Source organism: Hemiscyllium ocellatum, chromosome 15, assembly GCF_020745735.1.
Source record: "Hemiscyllium ocellatum isolate sHemOce1 chromosome 15, sHemOce1.pat.X.cur, whole genome shotgun sequence".
Lineage (NCBI taxonomy): Eukaryota > Metazoa > Chordata > Chondrichthyes > Orectolobiformes > Hemiscylliidae > Hemiscyllium > Hemiscyllium ocellatum.
Window position 1 is genome coordinate 6,987,471 of NC_083415.1, and position 18,400 is coordinate 7,005,870.

The following is an 18,400-nucleotide window of genomic DNA, read 5'->3' on the forward strand; positions in this document are numbered from 1 at the left end:
TTTCCTCCGGGTGCTCCGGTTTCCTCCCACAGTCCAAAGATGTGCGGGTCAGGTGAATTGGCCATGCTAAATTGCCCGTAGTGTTAGGTAAGGGGTAAATGTAGGGGTATGGGTGGGTTGCGCTTCGGCGGGTCGATGTGGACTTGTTGGGCCGAAGGGCCTGTTTCCACACTGTAAGTAATCTAATCTAATCTAATGTCCTCGTTCCGTTGTCTTTCCCTTAGGCATCTGTTGATGAAATTGCGCGGGTATCCGTTTTTGGCGAATACATTGTATAGGTGTTCTTCTTCCTCTTTTTGCAGTTCTGGTGTACTGCAGTATGTTGTGGCCCTTTTGAATAATGTCCTGATGTAACTTTGTTTGTGTATGTTGGGGTGGTTGCTTTCATAGTTCAGGACTTGGTCTGTGTGTGTGGATTTTCTGTATACCTTCGTGGTGAATTCTCCGTTCGGTGTTCTCTGTACCATCACGTCTAGGAATGGGAGCTGGTTGTCCTTTTCTTCCTCTCTCGTGAATCGGATTCCTGTGAGTGTGGTGTTGATGATCCGGTGTGTGTTCTCTATTTCTATGTTTTTAATGGAAACATATCAACAAATCAACGGAACACCCATGGGCTCACCCATCTCTGGACTCATAGCAGAAGCAGTAATGCAAAGGTTAGAAAAAACAGTTTTAACACAAATACAACCCAAACTCTGGGTCAGATATGTGGACGACACCTTTGTAATTATTAAAAACACAAATAGAGAACACACACCAGATCATCAACGCCACACTCACAGGAATCCGATTCACGAGAGAGGAAGAAAAGGACAACCAGCTCCCATTCCTAGACGTGATGGTACAGAGAACACTGAACGGAGAATTCACCACAAAGGTATACAGAAAAGCCCCACACACAGACCAAGTCCTGAACTACGAAAGCAACCACCCCAACACACACAAACGAAGTTGCATCAGGACATTATTCAAAAGGGCCACAACACACTGCAGCACACCAGAACTGCAAAAAGAGGAAGAAGAACACCAATACAAGGTATTCACCAAAAACGGATACCCGCGCAATTTCATCAACAGATGCCTAAGGGAAAGACAACGAAACGAGGACATGCCACAACCCAAAGGACTAGCCACACTCCCATACATCAGGAGCATTTCCGAACTGACAGCCAGACTACTGCGACCACTGGAACTCAACAGCACACAAACCAACAGCCACACTCAGACAACAACTCACCAGGACAAAGGACCCTATACCCAGCATGAGCAAAACCAACGTAGTGTACAAAATGCCATGCAAGGACTGCACAAAATACTACACAGGACAAACAGGAAGACAGCTAACAACCCTCATCCATGAACACCAACTAGCCACGAAACGACACGAGCAGCTAGCCTTAGTAGCCATACACTCAGATGACAAACAACACAAATTCGATTGGGACAACACCATTATTATAGGGCAGGCCAAACAGAGAACAGCCAGGGAATTCCTAGAGGCATGGCACTCATCCACAAATTCTATCAACAGACACATCGACTTAGACCCTATATACCGGCCACTGCAGTGGACAGCAACTGACAACCGGAAGTGGCAGAGACAAACCACTATAAATGCCAGAGGAATCAGCACAGAAGCGCTTCACAGGAGGCTCCCAATCACTGAGGAAGTCACCTAGACAGGGGACGAAATGTTTGCAACAAAAACTCCCATCTCGGCGAACAGAACCACAGCAAGAGCACCCAAGCTACAAATCGTCTCTCAAACTTTGAATATTAAAGGATTTCCTTCACAACTTTAACATTTGAACTTTGTCTTGGTTTAGGATTACTATTAGATCAATGTTACCTTACTGTTTGATTTTTAACTAACTCATGGGAAATAAGCAGCCAATTGGAAGTTGGTAATGATGCTGATTGAATGAGCCAGTGCAGGGCTGATGGGCTGAATGTAACAACACTGACAGGTCCGACTCATCACTGAATCTGCACTGACCTAGTCTGTCATCAGCACCACAGCATATTGTTCTAAAAAGCTATTTTGATCACATTCAGAAAATTTGTTTGTGACTCTGCTGTTATGTTGTAATTCTTACAGATATTTTTATATCAACATGTTTAACTGTGTAATGACAGGACTGGCAGCTTAATATTCCAGGATACAAATGCTACAGGAAGGACAGAAGGGGAAGCAATAGAGGAGGGGGAGTGGCCTTTTTTTATAAGGGATAGCATTACAGCTGTACTGAGGGAGGATATTCCCGGAAATACATCCAGGGAAGTTATTTGGGTGGAACTGAGAAATAAGGAAGGTATGATTGCCTTATTGGGACTGTATTACAGACCCCCTAATAGTCAGGGGGAATTTGAGAAACAAACTTGTAAGGAGATCTCAGCTATCTGTAAAAATAATAGGGTGGTTATGGTAGGGGATTTTAACTTTTCGAGCGTAGACTGGGACCGCTATAGTGTTAAAGGTTTAGATGGAGGGGAATTTGTTAAGTGTGTAGAAGAACATTTTCTGATTCAGTATGTGGATGTACCTACTAGAGAAGGTTCAAAACTTGACCTACTCTTGGGAAATAAGGCAGGGCAGGTGACTGAGGTGTCAGTGGGGGAGCAGTGGGCCAGCGACTGTAATTCTATTTGTTTTAAAATAGTGATGGAAAAGGATAGACCAGATCTAAATGTTGAAGTTCTAAATTGGAGGAAGGCTAATTTTGATGTTTTTAGGCAAGAACTTTCAAAAACTGACTGGGGGCAGATGTTCGCAGGTAAAGGGACGGCTGGAAAATGGGAAGCCTTCAGAAATGAGATAACGAGAGTCCAGAGAAAGTATATTCCTGTCAGGGTGAAAGGAAAGGCTGGTAGGTATAGGAAAGGCTGGTAGGTATAGGGAATGCTGGATGACGAAAGAAATTGAGTGTTTGGTTAAGAAAAAGAAGGAAGCATATGTCAGGTACAGACAAAATAGATAGAGTGAATCCTTAGATTATAAAGGCAGTAGGAGTATACTTAAGAGGGAAATCAGGAGGGCAAAAAGGGCACATGAGATAGCTTTGGCAAGTACGATTAAGGAGAATCCAAAGAGTTTTTACAAATACATTAAGGACAAAAGGGTAACTAGAGAGAGAATAGGGCCCCTCAAAGGTCCGCAAGGCGGCCTTGTGTGGAGCTGCAGGAGATGGGGGAGATACCAAACAAGTATTTTGCATCTGTGTTTGCTGTGGGGAAGAATGTAGGGAAATAGATGGTGACATGTTGAAAAATGTCCATATTACAGAGGAGGAAGTGTTGGATGTCTTGAAACGCATAAAGATGGATAAATCCTCAGGACCTGACAAAGTGTAGCCTAGAACTTTGGGAAGCTAGGGAAGTGATTGCTGGGCCCCTCGTTGAGATATTTGTATCATCGATAGTCACGGGTGAGGTGCCGGAAGACTGGAGGTTGGCAAACGTGGTAAGGACAAGCCAGGGAACTACAGACCAGTGAGTCTGACCTCGGTGGTGGGCAAGTTGTTGGAGGGAATCCTGAGAGATAGGATGTACATGTATTTGGAAAGGCAAGGACTAATTAGGGATAGTCAACATGGCTATGTGCGTGGGAAATCATGTCTCACAAACTTGATGGAGTCTTTTGAAGAAATAACAAAGAGGACTGATGAAGGCAGAGCAGTGGTTGTGATCTGTATGGACTTCGATAAGGCTTTCAACAAGGTTCCCCATGGGAGACTGATTAGCAAGGTTAGATCTCAGGCAATACAGGGAGAACTAGCCATTTGGATACAGAACTGGCTCAAAGGTAGAAGACAGAGGGTTGATTTTCAGACTGGAGACATGCGACCAGTGGAGTGCCACAAGGAACTGTACTGGGTCCACTACTTTTCATCATTTATATAAATGACTTGGATGCGAGCATAAGAGGTACAGTTAGTAAGTTTGCAGATGACACCAAAATTGGAGGTGTAGTGGACAGTGAAGAGGGTTACCTCAGATTACAACAGGATCTGGACCAGATGGGCCAATGGGCTGAGAAGTGGCAGATGGAGTTTAATTCAGATAAATGCGAGGTCATTTTGGGAAAGCAAATCTTAGCAGGACTTATACACTTAAAGGTAAGGTCCTTGGGAGTGTTGCTGAACAAAGAGACCTTGGAGTGCAGGTTCATAGCTCCTTGAAAGTGGAGTCGCAGGTAGATAGGATAGTGAAGGAGGCATTTGGTATGCTTTCCTTTATTGGTCAGTGTACAGGAGTTGGGAGGTCATGTTGCGGCTGTACAGGACATTGGTTAGGCCACTGTTGGAATATTGCGTGCAATTCTGGTCTCCTTCCTATCGGAAGGATGGCATGAAACTTGGAAGGATTCAGAAGAGATTTAAAACGATGTTGCCAGGGTTGGAGGATCTGAGCTATAGGGAGAGGCTGAACAGGCTGGGGCTGTTTTCCCTGGAGTGTCGGAGGCTGAGGGGTGACCTTATAGAGGTTTACAAAATCATGAGGGGCATGGATAGGGTAAATAGACAAAGTCTTTTCCCTGGGGTGGTGGAGTCCAGAACTAGAGGGCATAGGTTTAGGGTGAGAGGGGCAAGATATAAAAGAGACCAAACGGCCAAGTTTTTCACACAGCGGGTGGTATGTGTATGCAATGAGCTACCAGAGGAAGTGGTGGAGGCTGGTACAATTACAACATTTAAAAGGTATTTGGATGGGTACATGTATAGGAAGGGTTTGGAGGGATATGGGCCAAGTGCTGGCAAATGGGGCTAGATTAGTTTGGGATATTTGGTTGGCATGGACGGGTTGGACCAAAGGGGTTGTTTCTGTGCTGTACATTTTTATGACTCTATAACCTCTGGAGCAGGTGGGACTTAAACCTGGGCCTTCTGACTCAACGATTCTTGCATTCCTCTTATTCTTTTAATACAAGCTAAGTCTCCCCTTTTGTACACAACCCTCTATCATCATGAAACCATTGCCGATTGTTAAAAAAAAACCATTTGGTTTGCTAATGACCCTTAAGAAAGGAAACTTCTCTCCTTACCTGGTCTGGCCTACATGTGACTCCACACCCCAGCAAAGCATTGATTCTTAACTGCCCTCTGGGCAGTAAGGGAGTGGCAATAAATGCTGACCTGGGCAGCGATACCCATGTTATGTGAATACATTTTTAAAAAAAATTGTCATTTCATTGCAGTGGTGCAGAGGCATGTCAGTAATTCCCTTCACGGCTTCAAGACCTTTCTTACTACACAATTGTAATCATGAAATCTGCTAATTGCCTTCCCTACCAAACCCTAAAATGCAAAGATGCGTTTATGTCTTCATGTAGTAAGAAAAACCTTGCTCCTCTTGCAGTTTCCATCTTATTTCTGCAGACCTTTCTAAATGGACCTTTTTGCATTCATGGGGTATTGTTAGCGTTTATTGCCCTGTTGAAGGTAGTAGTGAGGTCCATTGAGTGATGAGAGGCGCAAACACTAGGGGAATCTCATAAAGTTGGGAATATGGAGCTACAGTTGCAAAAGGCAACCCCTGGAGTACTGTGTACGGTTTTAATCCTTTTCTTTGAGAAAGGATGAAATTATATTAGTGGCTTTTCAGAGAACATTCATTTGACTGATTTCTGGGATGAAGGGCTTACCTTATGAGGAAGGGTTCAGCAGATTTTGTCTGGTTGCATTGTAGTTTAGAAGAATGTGATCTTAAATGCTTGGTCATACAGAAATCAAACAATGCTAAAAGAAAATTTACAATGTTGAAGCTTTTCACCTTGAACTCATCAGAATTGTAACTCAAGAAACTGAACATGGAAAGGAACACCCATTAATGGAACTTGAGAGAATGCTGATTGGTTGAACTTTGGTCAGCAAAAACTGTTAACTATCAATCTTAGCTGAAAAACTCAGACCAGCCAATTAGACTGTGCTTGATCTTGGCATGGGAATACAGCAGGAATTAGTAGTTACAATGACCCTTCCCTCAATTAGGAAAATTCCTTTTGCCTACAATGTATAGGACCTGCATTAATATAGGTGGCTTCTAACATGTGCAAATCCATCACACTGCAGGGCCAGTTGATTATCTAAATTCTCCTCCAGTGTACTTATGAGCACAGTTAGGATTATTGAATGTTGTTCAATAGCAGAATCATATCTCCTGTTGGACATAGTGTTGTGAAGTTTGGAAGCATTGGCTGATTGAGGGTGATAGGCCAGTTGCGGACTCTGCCAACGCTGCCATCAAGCCAACAGACATTTTACCCATCACATAAGTAATGTGATGAAGGTTTTCGAGCCAATGAGGTGCCAAGAAGTGGGCCATACCTCCCAAAGACTGGTGGACTGTATTAAATAGCATGTTTCTTTGACCATTTGCAGTGAGCAACGCCAGACATGATGTGCTCCATTATGCACTGATTTGTAAATTGAGCTAAATGCTGTGCAGTCAGCAGTGAACATTCCTACTTTGACAGTTTGATGGAGGGAAGTTCAGTGATCAAACAGCTTATGATAATTGGGCCTAGGATATTACCCTGAGGAACTCCTTCATTGATGTGCTAGGATTGGGATGACTGAGTCCTGTAATGCACCAGGCCAGACCCCCCTCAAAATATTTTAAGATAGCCAGACCCTAACTTTTTCTTTCCTTAAAGGTAGATGTGAATTGGGTAAACCAGGAGTGATGCAGCTGGTCAAACCACTCAGCTTTAAGCAAAAAAGAATTTATTTAAACACAGCAGTTGAAACACGAACATTTGAGCTAATAGAATTACGGTTACTGACCCCAAAGTACTCCCATAGTGACACTTCAGTCCCCTGCCCTGCCTTATTCCCCAAGTGTCGGTCAAGTTTTACATCGTCCTTGGTAGGTACATCCACATCCTGAATCAGAAAATTTTCTCGGACATGCTTAACAAATTGCTTTCCATCTAACTCCTTAACACAATTGCAGTCCCAGTCCATGTTTGGAAAGTTAAAATCCCCTGCTATTACCACCTTATTATTCTGACAGATAACTGAGATCGCTTTATGGATTTGTTTCTCAATTTCCCGCTGACTGTTGGAGTGGGGAGGGTCTATAGTATAATCTCAATAAGATGATCATCCCTTTTCTTATTTCTCAGTTCTATCTAAATAACTTCCTTAGACGTATTCCCAGGAACAATCTACCAAAATACAGACGTTTTAAGATAGTGATGGTAAAGGAGAGACCGGATCTAAAAATTAAAGATCCAAATTAGAGCAAGACCAATTTTGATGGCATTGGGCAAGAACTTTCAAAAGTTGATTGGGGGCGGATGTTCCAGGATGGCTGGAAAATTGGAAGGCTTCAAAAATGAGATAGCGAGAGTCCAAAGACAGTATGTTCTGGTTAGGGTGAAAGGCAAGGCTGGTAGGTGTAGGGAATGCTGGATGATTGGAGAAATGGAGATTTTAGTTAAGACAAAGAAGGAAGCATATGAATAGACTGCAGGGATTAAGTGAATCCTTCGAGTATAAAGGCAGTAGGAATGTACTTAAGACGGAAATCAGGAGGGCAAAAAGGGGACATGAGATAGCTTCGGCAAATTGGATTAAGGAGAATCCGAAGGGTTCATTAAGGACAAGAGGGTAATGAGGGAGAGAATAGGGCCCCTCAAAGATCAGCAAGGCAGCCAATGTGTGGAGCTGTAAGAGATGGGAGAGATACTAAACAAGTATTTTGCATCTTCCATTTTACTGTGGAGAAGGGCATGGAAGGTATGGAATGTGGGGGAATAGATGGTGGCATCTTGAAAAATGTCCGTATTACAGAGTAGCTGGTGATGGATGTTTTAAAATGCATAACGGTGGATAAATCCCCATGACCTGATCAAATGTACCCTGGAACTCTGTGGGAGGTTAGGTAAATAATTGCTGGACACCTTGCTGAGATATTTGTATCATTGATAGTCACAGATGAGGTGCTGGAAAACTGGAGGTTGGCAAACATGGTGCCACTGTTTAAAAAAAGGTGGTAGGAAAAGCCAGGGAACTAGAGACCAGTGAGCCTGACGGGTGGTGGGTTAGTTGTTGGAGGGAATCCTGAGGGACAGGATTTACATTTATTTGGAAAGGCAAGGACTGATTTGGGATAGTTGGCATGGCTTTGTGCGTGGGAAATCATGTCTCATGAATTTGATTGAGTTTTTTGAACAAGTAACAAAGAGGATTGATGAGGGCAGAGCGGTAGATGTGATCTATATGGACTTCAGTAAGGCGGTCGACAAGGTTCCCCATGGGAGACTGATTAGCAAGGTTTGATCTCATAGAATACAGGGAGAACTAACCATTTGGATACAGAACTGGCTCAAAGGTAGAAGACAGAGGGTGGTGGTGGAGGGTTGTTTTTTCAGACTGGAGGCCTGTGACCAGTGGAGTGCCACAAGAATTGGTGCTGTGTCCATTGCTTTTAAACATTTATATAAATGATTTGGATGTGAACATAGGAGGTATAGTTAGTAAGTTTGCAGATGACACCAAAATAGCAGTTGTAGTGGACAGCGAAGAAGATTACCTCCGATTACAGCAGGATCTTGATCAGATGGCCAATGGGCTGAGAAGGAGTTTAATTCAGATAATTACGAGGTGCTGCATTTTGGAAAGGCAAATCAGGGCAGGACTTATACACTTAATGGTAAGGTCCTGGGGAGTATTGCTGAATGAAGACACCTTGAAGTGTCGGTTCATAGCCTCTTGAAAGTGGAGTTGCAGGTAGATAGGATAGTGAAGGAGGCGTTTGGTATGCTTTCCTTTATTGGTCAGAGCATTGAGTACAGGAATTGGGAGGTCATGTTGTGGCTGTACAGGACATTGGTTAGGCCACTGTTGGAATGTTGTGTGCAACTCTAGGCACCCTCCTATTGAAAGGAAGTTGTGAAACAAAAGGGTTCAGAAAAGATTTATAAAGATGTTGCCAGGGTTGGAGGGTTTGAGCTGTCGGGAGAGGCTGAACAGGCTGGGGCTGTTTTCCCTGGAGTAACGGAGGCAGAAGGGTGACCTTATAGAGGCTTATTAAATCATGAGGGGCATGGATAGGGTAAATAGACAAGGTCTTTTCCATGGGATGGGGGAGTCCAGAATTAGAGGGCATAGGTTTACGGTGAGAAGGAAAAGATGTAAAGAGACCTAAGGGGCAATGTTTTCACACAGAGGGTGGCACGTGTATGGAATGAGCTGCCAGAGGAAATGGTGGAGGCTGGTACAATTACAATATTTAAAAGGCATCTGGATGGGTATATGAATAGAAAGGAATATGGGCCAAGTGCTGGCAAATGGGACTAGATTAGGTTGGGATATCTGGTCGGCATGGACGAGTTGGACCGAAAGGTCTGTTTCCGTGCTGTATATCTCCAGGACTGTATGTAAACTGAACCGACTTGGTACAGCAACTTAACTAAGAAACTGTTCCAGGCCAGTAAACTTCTGTCAACATACTCTATGACAGAAAAGTAAATTGTAACTCAGATTCCTGTAGGCAGGAGGAACAAGATCCAAAGAGATTTCAGGGCGAATGTCAGTCAGGAATAATTTCCTGGACTCCAGCATCTTGAGTACCACAGGTAACCCAAATTCGAGAAAAACTGAACTGGGAGAACGGGCCACTCCCCTCGCACTGTTCAATTAGGCTCTTTCTTAGAACCCTTGACATCTCTGTTTCTATGACTACTCTTACTTAAAAAAAACCCAAAGACCAAGTAACCTTGTTAAAGTGACAGCAGCGTCACAAGCTCTCAGTAAGTGACTTGGTGCTGCGTATATGCAAATCAGTAGAATGGTTTTCCCGATTCCAATTTTTAAAATCAGTTTTGTGATGGCTGCTTGGTACCAAGTTGAATGTTGCCTTTGGAAAGGACAGTCACTCTCACTACTTTATGGATTAAATTCTTTATTCGTTTTTGGTCCAAAGCAGAAATGTCAGCAATCAATTGTCCCTGGTGGAACCCAGACTGAGCAAGTTCTTGCTGAGTAAGTGCTGGTTGATAGCATTCTGTAAGATACTTTTGATCACTTTGATGATCAAGGGTTGACTGATGAGATGAAGTAAGGGTCCACACAATTTTCCTTTTTGGTCTATAACCTGGAATGGAAGTTTGGCTGTTGCATAACTGAGATACCAGGATAATGTTCTACTTGGAAACATCAAGTTTTTGCGAGCCCTGGGATTGGTTAAATTGTAGTTTACTGCAGATTTCTAATTGCAGAGCAAAGAAAATGGCAGAAAAGCCAAAAAAAACTTAAATAATTCAGACAAGAGAAAACTCAATTCATTGGGTCACCTATCAAAATGAAGAATGCTATTGCTTTACCGATAACACACGTCATTGTTCAAAACCAAAGGTTACTGAGAATTTAGGGCACTCAATCTACAGAGTCTTCTGTTTATTCTGTCTTTACTTTCCCACCTATAATACCTATATCAAACCATCCGACTTTTGCATTTCTTAATTGTGAATGTGTGTGTTTATTTGAGGTTTTAAAGGACTGTAAATCAGCTGTATCTTTAGGTTAGGAATCTTTTCCATGCCATTCATGCTTACAGTAAATAGTTATTTTCTGGCGATGCCGGTGTTGGACTGGGGTGGACAAAGTTGAAAATCACACAACACCAGGTTATAGTCCAACAGGTTTATTTGGGAGCACTAACTTTCGGAGTATCGCTCCTTCATCAGGTGGTTGATGAAGGTGGTTGGTGAGCCACCTGACGAAGGAGCAGCACTCTGAAAGCTAGTGCTTCCAATTAAACCTGTTGGACTATAACCTGGTGTTGTGTGATTTTTAACTTAGTTATTTTCTGTAAGTGATGACATTTGTGAATTGTTTTTGTCCTCCACAGCAGTCAGTAAGGCAAATTGGTCATCTCATTGTCTAATTGGGATTTATATTTTGTGACGGTTGTGGGACAGTGGATGCTTTCTTAGTAATTAAGTTGTGACAGTGTTAATTGCCTGGATCAAGTTTGTCCTTTTTTCGTGGAAAGGTCAATCTGGGCAATGTTCCACATTGTTAGTTAAATGTCAATATTGTATTTGCACTGGAACAGCTTAGCCAGGAGTGTAACCGCTTATGGAATACATACCTTCAGTATTGCATTCAGGATGTTGTTGGGCTCATTATCTAGTGTATTCAGCTGTTTTGTGCTGGCTGTTCATGAAATGCTTTTCTACAATTCTGATCATGGCCAGCTTTCCACCATTCCCCTCTATTTGCTAGGTTCGAAGCTCTCTATTAACCCGATTTATATCTATTGTGCCAAGCTTGAGTGTACAAAACACTGACTTAAGCTTAATCTTTTACCTGTCCTTTTGTCCTGACATTGTCTTTCTGACATTATTTAAATTCAAATGTTTCTTCAAATGTCATGAGTGTTATTTAATTTTAGTCATTCTTGCATTCCTAAACTTGGCTTAGTGAGTTAATTTGTACATGGTCTATGCCAGCTCTCTCCCAGAGTCAGTGCATGAAGAGTGATTTGTGTGTTCAGTGGTTTGGCGTGCTGTCTTTTATAGGTACACAATACCCTCTGAGTCAGCTTGCTTGTTTTGCTGTTGTTCCTGACTGAATCTGTCTACAGTTTTTCCAGAAGGCTGCGTGGAATGTGAAGGAAAACATTGGAGAAGATGTGGACCCTGAGCAACTGGTGCAGGAAACCTGTAAAAACTGCCTGGAACAGGTGGGAGAATGACAGGAGTATCTTGGTCCACATAACACCACACCTTGTGTTTCTGTTCATTATGATTTGCATTGCAGGGCCTAGCTTGGTTATACCTAGACCTTTGCATCATTTAGAGTTAGATGTAAGTAATTCTATCAGAAATAAAAAGAATGCAGTGGTTTAAAAAAAATCAAATAAATGGCTCGGAATCCTTTCATGTTAAGGCGTAGATGTTTTTAAACTGTTCTGACATATAGAGACACACCCCGCACACACGGTCAGATTCACATTTACAGTTCTGTGCGACTGAAGAGTCACCCCTGGGTGGAGGCGATTGACTGGATGAGTCTAGATGGGTTCTGAAGTTCTTACTCCAGCATTGCTTCTCTTATGCATCTTTCCCTAGTGTAGCTCCACATGTTAATGAAAGGATTACCTTGTAGTGTAGATTCACATGGTTATGAAAGGATTATCTTGGATGTCCTCCCATACAGCTTATCAAGACTTTCACTTGATGCTTGAGGGGTTGACATTTAAAACCATTGTGTACTCACTGGTCAAATGAGACATGTATGTCTCACTGCTGAGAGATCTGTGGTAGCTCTCCAACAAAGAGTCTGTAGCCTGTGCTGTCCTCTTGATTTTCATCTCTCTTAAACTGAACCTGTCGTTTCTAACCTTCAGATAAAATCTTAGATAATGGGCAAAAGCTAGGAGTTGGAATTTATGAACAAGCCACTTTGTCATATCAATTAGTGAAGATTGTTAATTGTAATGTCTGTGGAACTTTGAGCCCTGAGACGAAAATAAAAGGCATTGGATAAGAGGCGCGAGTGAAGAACTTGAGTGGATGCACAGAGAGGATGAGCCAAGCAATGATAATGTCAGATATTATCATTATATGTTTACTCAGAGAATTACTCTGGCAACAGGGGGTCCTTTGCTTTGTGTGTGAACTGAATTGAGCTAGTACCTCACTATCTTCTAACTACCCGTTCTACTGCAGGCTAAAATGATGTATTCAGATGGAGGGAAGATGATTACCAAACCCGGTGGAGAGCTTGCTGCTATAAAGGTAGGCATTGGTTTAAATTTTGAGCACAGATTAATTAAATATAACTAATACCATGTTGTACTGAATGCCAGGCCAGCGGGGAAGTCACAGTGCTGTTGATTTCTGTTTGGAATAATTGCTTGTCCATTGATCCTGCTCAAACAGGGTTCATCAATTTCACCCAGTACAGTTGGGTTCAGGGTTGCAGGTTGAGCCAAGTACTTGATGACTGACTATTCCTGTTATAATTGAAGTGTGAGATTCTTTTCATTCTATAAACCTTGGGCAGTTTTCAGCAAGTAAAAAGTGAGGTCTGCAGATGCTGGAGATCAGAGCTGAAAATGTGTTGCTGGTTAAAGCACAGCAGGTTAGGCAGCATCCAAGGAACAGGAAATTCGACGTTTCGGGCCAGAGCCCTTCATCAGGAATGAGGAGAGTGTGCCAGGCAGGCTAAGATAAAAGGTAGGGAGGAGGGACTTGGGGGAGGGGCGATGGAGATGTGATAGGTGGAAGGAGGTCAAGGTGAGGGTGATAGGCCGGAGTGGGGTGGGGGCGGAGAGGTCAGGAAGAAGATTGCAGGTTAGGAGGGCGGTGCTGAGTTGAGGGAACCGACTGAGACAAGGTGGGGGGAGGGGAAATGAGGAAACTGGAGAAATCTGAGTTCATTCCTTGTGGTTGGAGGGTTCCCAGGCGGGAGATGAGGTGCTCTTCCTCCAACCGTCGTGTTGTTATGTTCTGCCGATGGAGGAGTCCAAGGACCTGCATGTCCTCGGTGGAGTGGGAGGGAGAGTTAAAGTGTTGAGCCACGGGGTGGTTGGGTTGGTTGGTCCGGGCGTCCCAGAGGTGTTCCCTGAAGCGTTCCGCAAGTAGGCGGCCCGTCTCCCCAATATAGAGGAGGCCACATCAGGTGCAGCGGATGCAATAGATGATGTGTGTGGAGGTGCAGGTGAACTTGTGGCAGATATGGAAGGATCCCTTGGGGCCTTGGAGAGATGTAAGGGAGGAGGTGTGGGCGCAAGTTTTACATTTCCTGCGGTTGCAGGGGAAGGTGCCGGGAGTGGAGGTTGGGTTGGTGGGGGGTGTGGACCTGACGAGGGAGTCACGAAGGGAGTGGTCTTTGCGGAACGCTGATAGGGGAGGGGAGGGAAATATATCCCTGGTGGTGGGGTCCGTTTGGAGGTGGCGGAAATGACGGCGGATGATACGCTGTATACAGAGGTTGGTGGGGTAGTAGGTGAGAACCAGTGGGGTTCTGTCCTGGTGGCGGTTGGAGGGGCGGGGCTCAAGGGCGGAGGAGCGGGAAGTGGAGGAGATGCGGTGAAGGGCATCGTCGATCACGTCTGGGGGGACTCTGCGGTCCTTGAAGAAGGAGGCCATCTGGGCTGTGCGGTGTTGGAACTGGTCCTCCTGGGAGCAGATGCGGCGGAGACAAAGGAATTGGGAATATGGGATGGCGTTTTTACAGGGGGCAGGGTGGGAGGAGGTGTAGTCTAGGTAGCTGTGGGAGTCAGTCGGTTTATAGTAGATGTCTGTGTTGAGTCAGTAGCCCGAGATAGAAATGGAAAGGTCTAGGAAGGGGAGGGAGGAGTCAATGCAGCTTTATTTTGCTTCCAAGACTGTAGTTTTGAAACTGGGTGCATTACTCAGCCTTAACAGAGACCTAATCATTATGATATTGAACAGTGACAGTAAGATTGGTGGAGTAGCAGATCGTGAAGGGGACTGTCAGAGAATACAGCAGAATATAAATAGATTGGAGAGTTGGGCAGAGAAATGGCAGATGGAGTTCAATCCGGACAACTGCGAGGTGATGCATTTTGGAAGATTCAGTTCAAGACCGAACTGTACAGTGAATGGAAAAGTCCTGGCAAAAATTGATATACAGAGAGATCTGGGTGTTCAGGTCCATTGTTCCCTGAAGGTGGCAACACAAGTCTGAAGAGTGGTCAAGATGACATAAGGCATGCTTTCCTTCATCGGACAGGGTATTGAGTACAAGAGTTGGAGGTTATGTTACATTTGTATAAGACTTTGGTTCGGCCACATTTGGAATACTGCGTACAGTCTGGTCGCCACATTACCAAAAGCATGGGGATGTTTTGGAGAGGATGCAGAGGAGGTTCACCAGGATGTTGCCTGGTATGGAGGGTGCCAGCTATGAGGAGAGGTTGAGTAGATTAGGATTATTTTCATTGGAAAGGACGAGTTTGAGGGGGGACCTGATTGAGGTCTACAAAATCATGAGAGGTACAGACAGGGTGGATAGCAAGAAGCTTTTTCCCAGAGTATGGGACTCAATTACTAGGAGTCACGAGTTCAAAATGAGAAGCGAAAAGTTTAGGGGAGATATACGGGGAACGTTCTTCACACCGAGGATGGTGGGTGCCTAGAATGTGTTGCCAGGGAAAATGGTAGCGGTGGGAACGATAGCATCATTTAAGATGTATCTAGGCAGATATATGAATGGGCAGGGAGCAAAAGGATCCAGATCCTTGGAAAATAGGCGACAGGTTTAGATAGAGGATCAGGATCGACGCAGGCTTGGAGGGCCGAATGGGCTGTTCCTGTGCTGTCATGTTCTTTGTTCTAATTTTCAAAGCAGGATGCATCTTTCAACTTATTCACAATCATAAAGCAACAATAGAACACTGAAGCTGCAGTAGACTATTCAATCCCTTGATCCTACTTCCTCATTTTAGTTCACTCCCAAGCCACATTCCTGCTCTATCCCCATACCCCTTAGCGGTGTCATTAGAAACTAGAAATCTTTCGGTCTATCTTGAGTTTAATAATTGACCTTCTGCAACCCTCTGGGGTGGGGTCTTTCAACGATGCACTGCCCTTTGAGTGAATTAATTGCTTCTCATCTCAGTCTGAAAAGTCTTGCCTTTTATTATGAGACTGTCTCCCATGATTCCAGCACCCATAGCCACAAAGATGACCTTTCTGCCTCTGCCCTGTCTAGCCTTTAAGAATTCTGTAAGTTTCTGTGAAATCACTACTTCTTCCAAACTGTAGAGAATATTGTCCTGGTCTTCAATGTCTCTTGTCACAGAACAGTTCCATCATCCCAAGATTCAGTGTGGTGTATATCTGCTGCCTTCCCTCTGTGTAAAATACATCCTGCTGTCATGCCTCACTAGGGAAGCACATTGGAAATCAAGGTTTGTGCGAAGATTTGTAGCTCGGGTGCTCGTTGTTGTGGTTCTGTTCGCTGAGCTGGAAGTTCTTGTTGCAAACGTTTCGTCCCCTGGCTAGGCGACATCATCAGTGCTCTGAAGCCTCCTGCGAAGCGCTTCTTTGATGTTTCTTCCGGTATTTATAGTGGTATAAACATCACTATAAATACCGGAAGAAACATCAAAGAAGCGCTTCGCAGGAGGCTCCAGAGCACTGATGATGTCGCCTAACCAGGGGACGAAACGTTTGCAACAAGAACTTCCAGCTCGGCGAACAGAACCACAACAACATTGAAAATCAGATACCAGTGTTCCTGGAGTTGTCCCAAAGATAAAGAATTTTAAAAGTATGTGGAATTCCCAGTTTGCCTGTCTTTTGGATCCAAAACACAAAACAGGGACCAGGTTTCTGTACTGAAGACCAAGGCAACCTTGGGCATTTGCAGCTGTCTATTCTTTACTCTGGCTACCTGTTTTGCTTTCACACAGTCCCTTTTTTTTTCTCCATTTTAAACTTGAAGGTGACAAACTAAAAAGTATAGTTTGACAGATTAGCTCTGTTACCATTCAGTATTGCTGTCTGCCTAATATTTGCAGCCCATTTGTCTTCAAAATTGGTTTTTATTGTGAGAAGTAGTAAGTTATTAAATTCCTTTCAGAGAACAATCTCGCAAAGAACCTCATAGATGGGTTTCAGCTTCTAATGCTCATAGTCGTGCACTTGAACAGTACTTCATTGCCCATGAAGTATTTCTGATGCGCTGAGATTAAGAGGGTGGTTTTTTGTCATTTCTCCTTCTCATTCAGCCGGACAGCAACTTAGTATAATATTTTAATGTAAAATGTGTCTTATTACAGCGTTCTCGACAAATGGAGGATGATCTGAACCAGAGAGGAAGTCCAATCCCAAAGAAGGTCAGCATGAAACATTTTGGACATAGGGTGTAGCTAAAGACAAAACCAGTGGTTGATGTTTGTAGGGATTTGAGAATGTGGGCACGATGCTAAGATGGCTTTTCCAGGGTGACTTCCCCATCTCTTTTGATGACACTGTCACCACTCTTGCTTGGTTTAGCAGCGCATGGTCATGTTGAAGCATAACTAATACAGATACTTTCACTAATGTCCCTTAGGGCAGGTAATCTGGCCTCAGACTGATTGTACATTGACATATAGGACAGTGCACACTGCAGTTTGGGTCAGATTAACATGCATCTTGATTTGAAATCCAATGGCAAATTGTGAAACTGGAAATCGCTGTGTTTGGTATTTTGCTGTTAAAAACCCATTTAATTTACAAATTTCCTTCAGGGAAGGGAAGCTGTCTTCCCATCCAGCCTGGTTTAACTCGAACTCCACCCCCCGATCAGGTGACTGAAACTTTATGGCATCTGACAGCATATGGTGTCTTGTTTCTGTCATTCTCATCCCAAGAGCAAGGTATTGTGCTTTCACCTCGCTCCCTAACTGACTGTGGTCTGTCATTGCCTCAGTAATTGGTTAGTCTGTGGGGATTACCCTAAACACTGGAGCAGTCATTTTGAATGGTCTTGGAAAACTGGACAAGCCAAAGCTCAGATGCCCTGATCATTCTGCTCACTGAACTTCAAAAACTCACCAACGCTGCCAAGTCGAGCTGGTATCTTTCACCATGCTCAGTGGAAGAGCATGTCATTAATGCAGCAACAGAAAGTACAGAATAGGCAATGACTAATCGGGGGAGAAAGTGAGGACTGCAGATGCCGGAGTGTCAGAGCTGAAAAAGTGTTGCTGGAAAAGTGCAGCAGGTCAGGCAGCATCCAAGGAACAGGAGAGTCGACGTTTCGGGCATAAGCCCTTCACCAGCCTTTCCTGATGAAGGGCTTATGCCCGAAACATCGAATTTCCTGCCAATGACTAACTGGGGGCAAGGTGCTTCTCCAGGCCCTGCTGCAGCCCGTACAAAGTTATGGTAGAAGCTGGAAGGGGAAAAAGTCGCTCTGCGTTAATTTTTAAAGAAGTTGCACTTTCACTTCACAGAGAAAAGGCCGTCCACCAGGACATCTGATTTCATTTGACCGTACGACCTCCAGTGCTGCAGTGTGAGTACAGGTCCTGGAGACTGTGTGTAACCTGTGACATTGTTAGTGTTGGAAAGTCTTGCTTAAACTGATGTCCTCAGCTGAAGAAGTTTCCTTTAGGTTAAGAATCCTTGGAAATGATTGTAAAATACAGCCAGAGAGTGTCTCAGTTGTACAGCACGCAAACAAACCCTTCGGTCCACCTCGTCCATGCCGACCAGAAATCCTAACTGAATCCAGTCTTATTTGCGAGCACCCAGCCCATATCCCTCCAAACCCTTCCTATTCATATACCCATCCAGATGCCTTTTAATTGTTGCAATTGTACCAGCCTCCACCACTCCTGGCAGCTCATTCAATACACGTGCCATCCTCTGCGTGGTCTCTTTTATATCTTTCCCCTCTCACCCTAAACATATGCCCTGTAGTTCTGG

The 18,400-nt window shown here is 44.0% G+C and overlaps 1 protein-coding gene across 1 annotated transcript in view; it reads left to right on the forward strand.

Moving 5' to 3' along the window:
* LOC132822690 (deoxynucleotidyltransferase terminal-interacting protein 1) overlaps positions 1 to 18,400 on the forward strand; it is a 172,010-nt gene that overhangs the window by 8,430 nt on the left and 145,180 nt on the right. The window contains exons 4-7 of the mRNA XM_060835943.1: positions 11,593 to 11,691; positions 12,680 to 12,748; positions 16,765 to 16,821; positions 17,926 to 17,987. Of these exons, the coding sequence (XP_060691926.1) occupies positions 11,593 to 11,691; positions 12,680 to 12,748; positions 16,765 to 16,821; positions 17,926 to 17,987 (287 nt within the window). The remainder of the gene's footprint in view (positions 1 to 11,592; positions 11,692 to 12,679; positions 12,749 to 16,764; positions 16,822 to 17,925; positions 17,988 to 18,400) is intronic.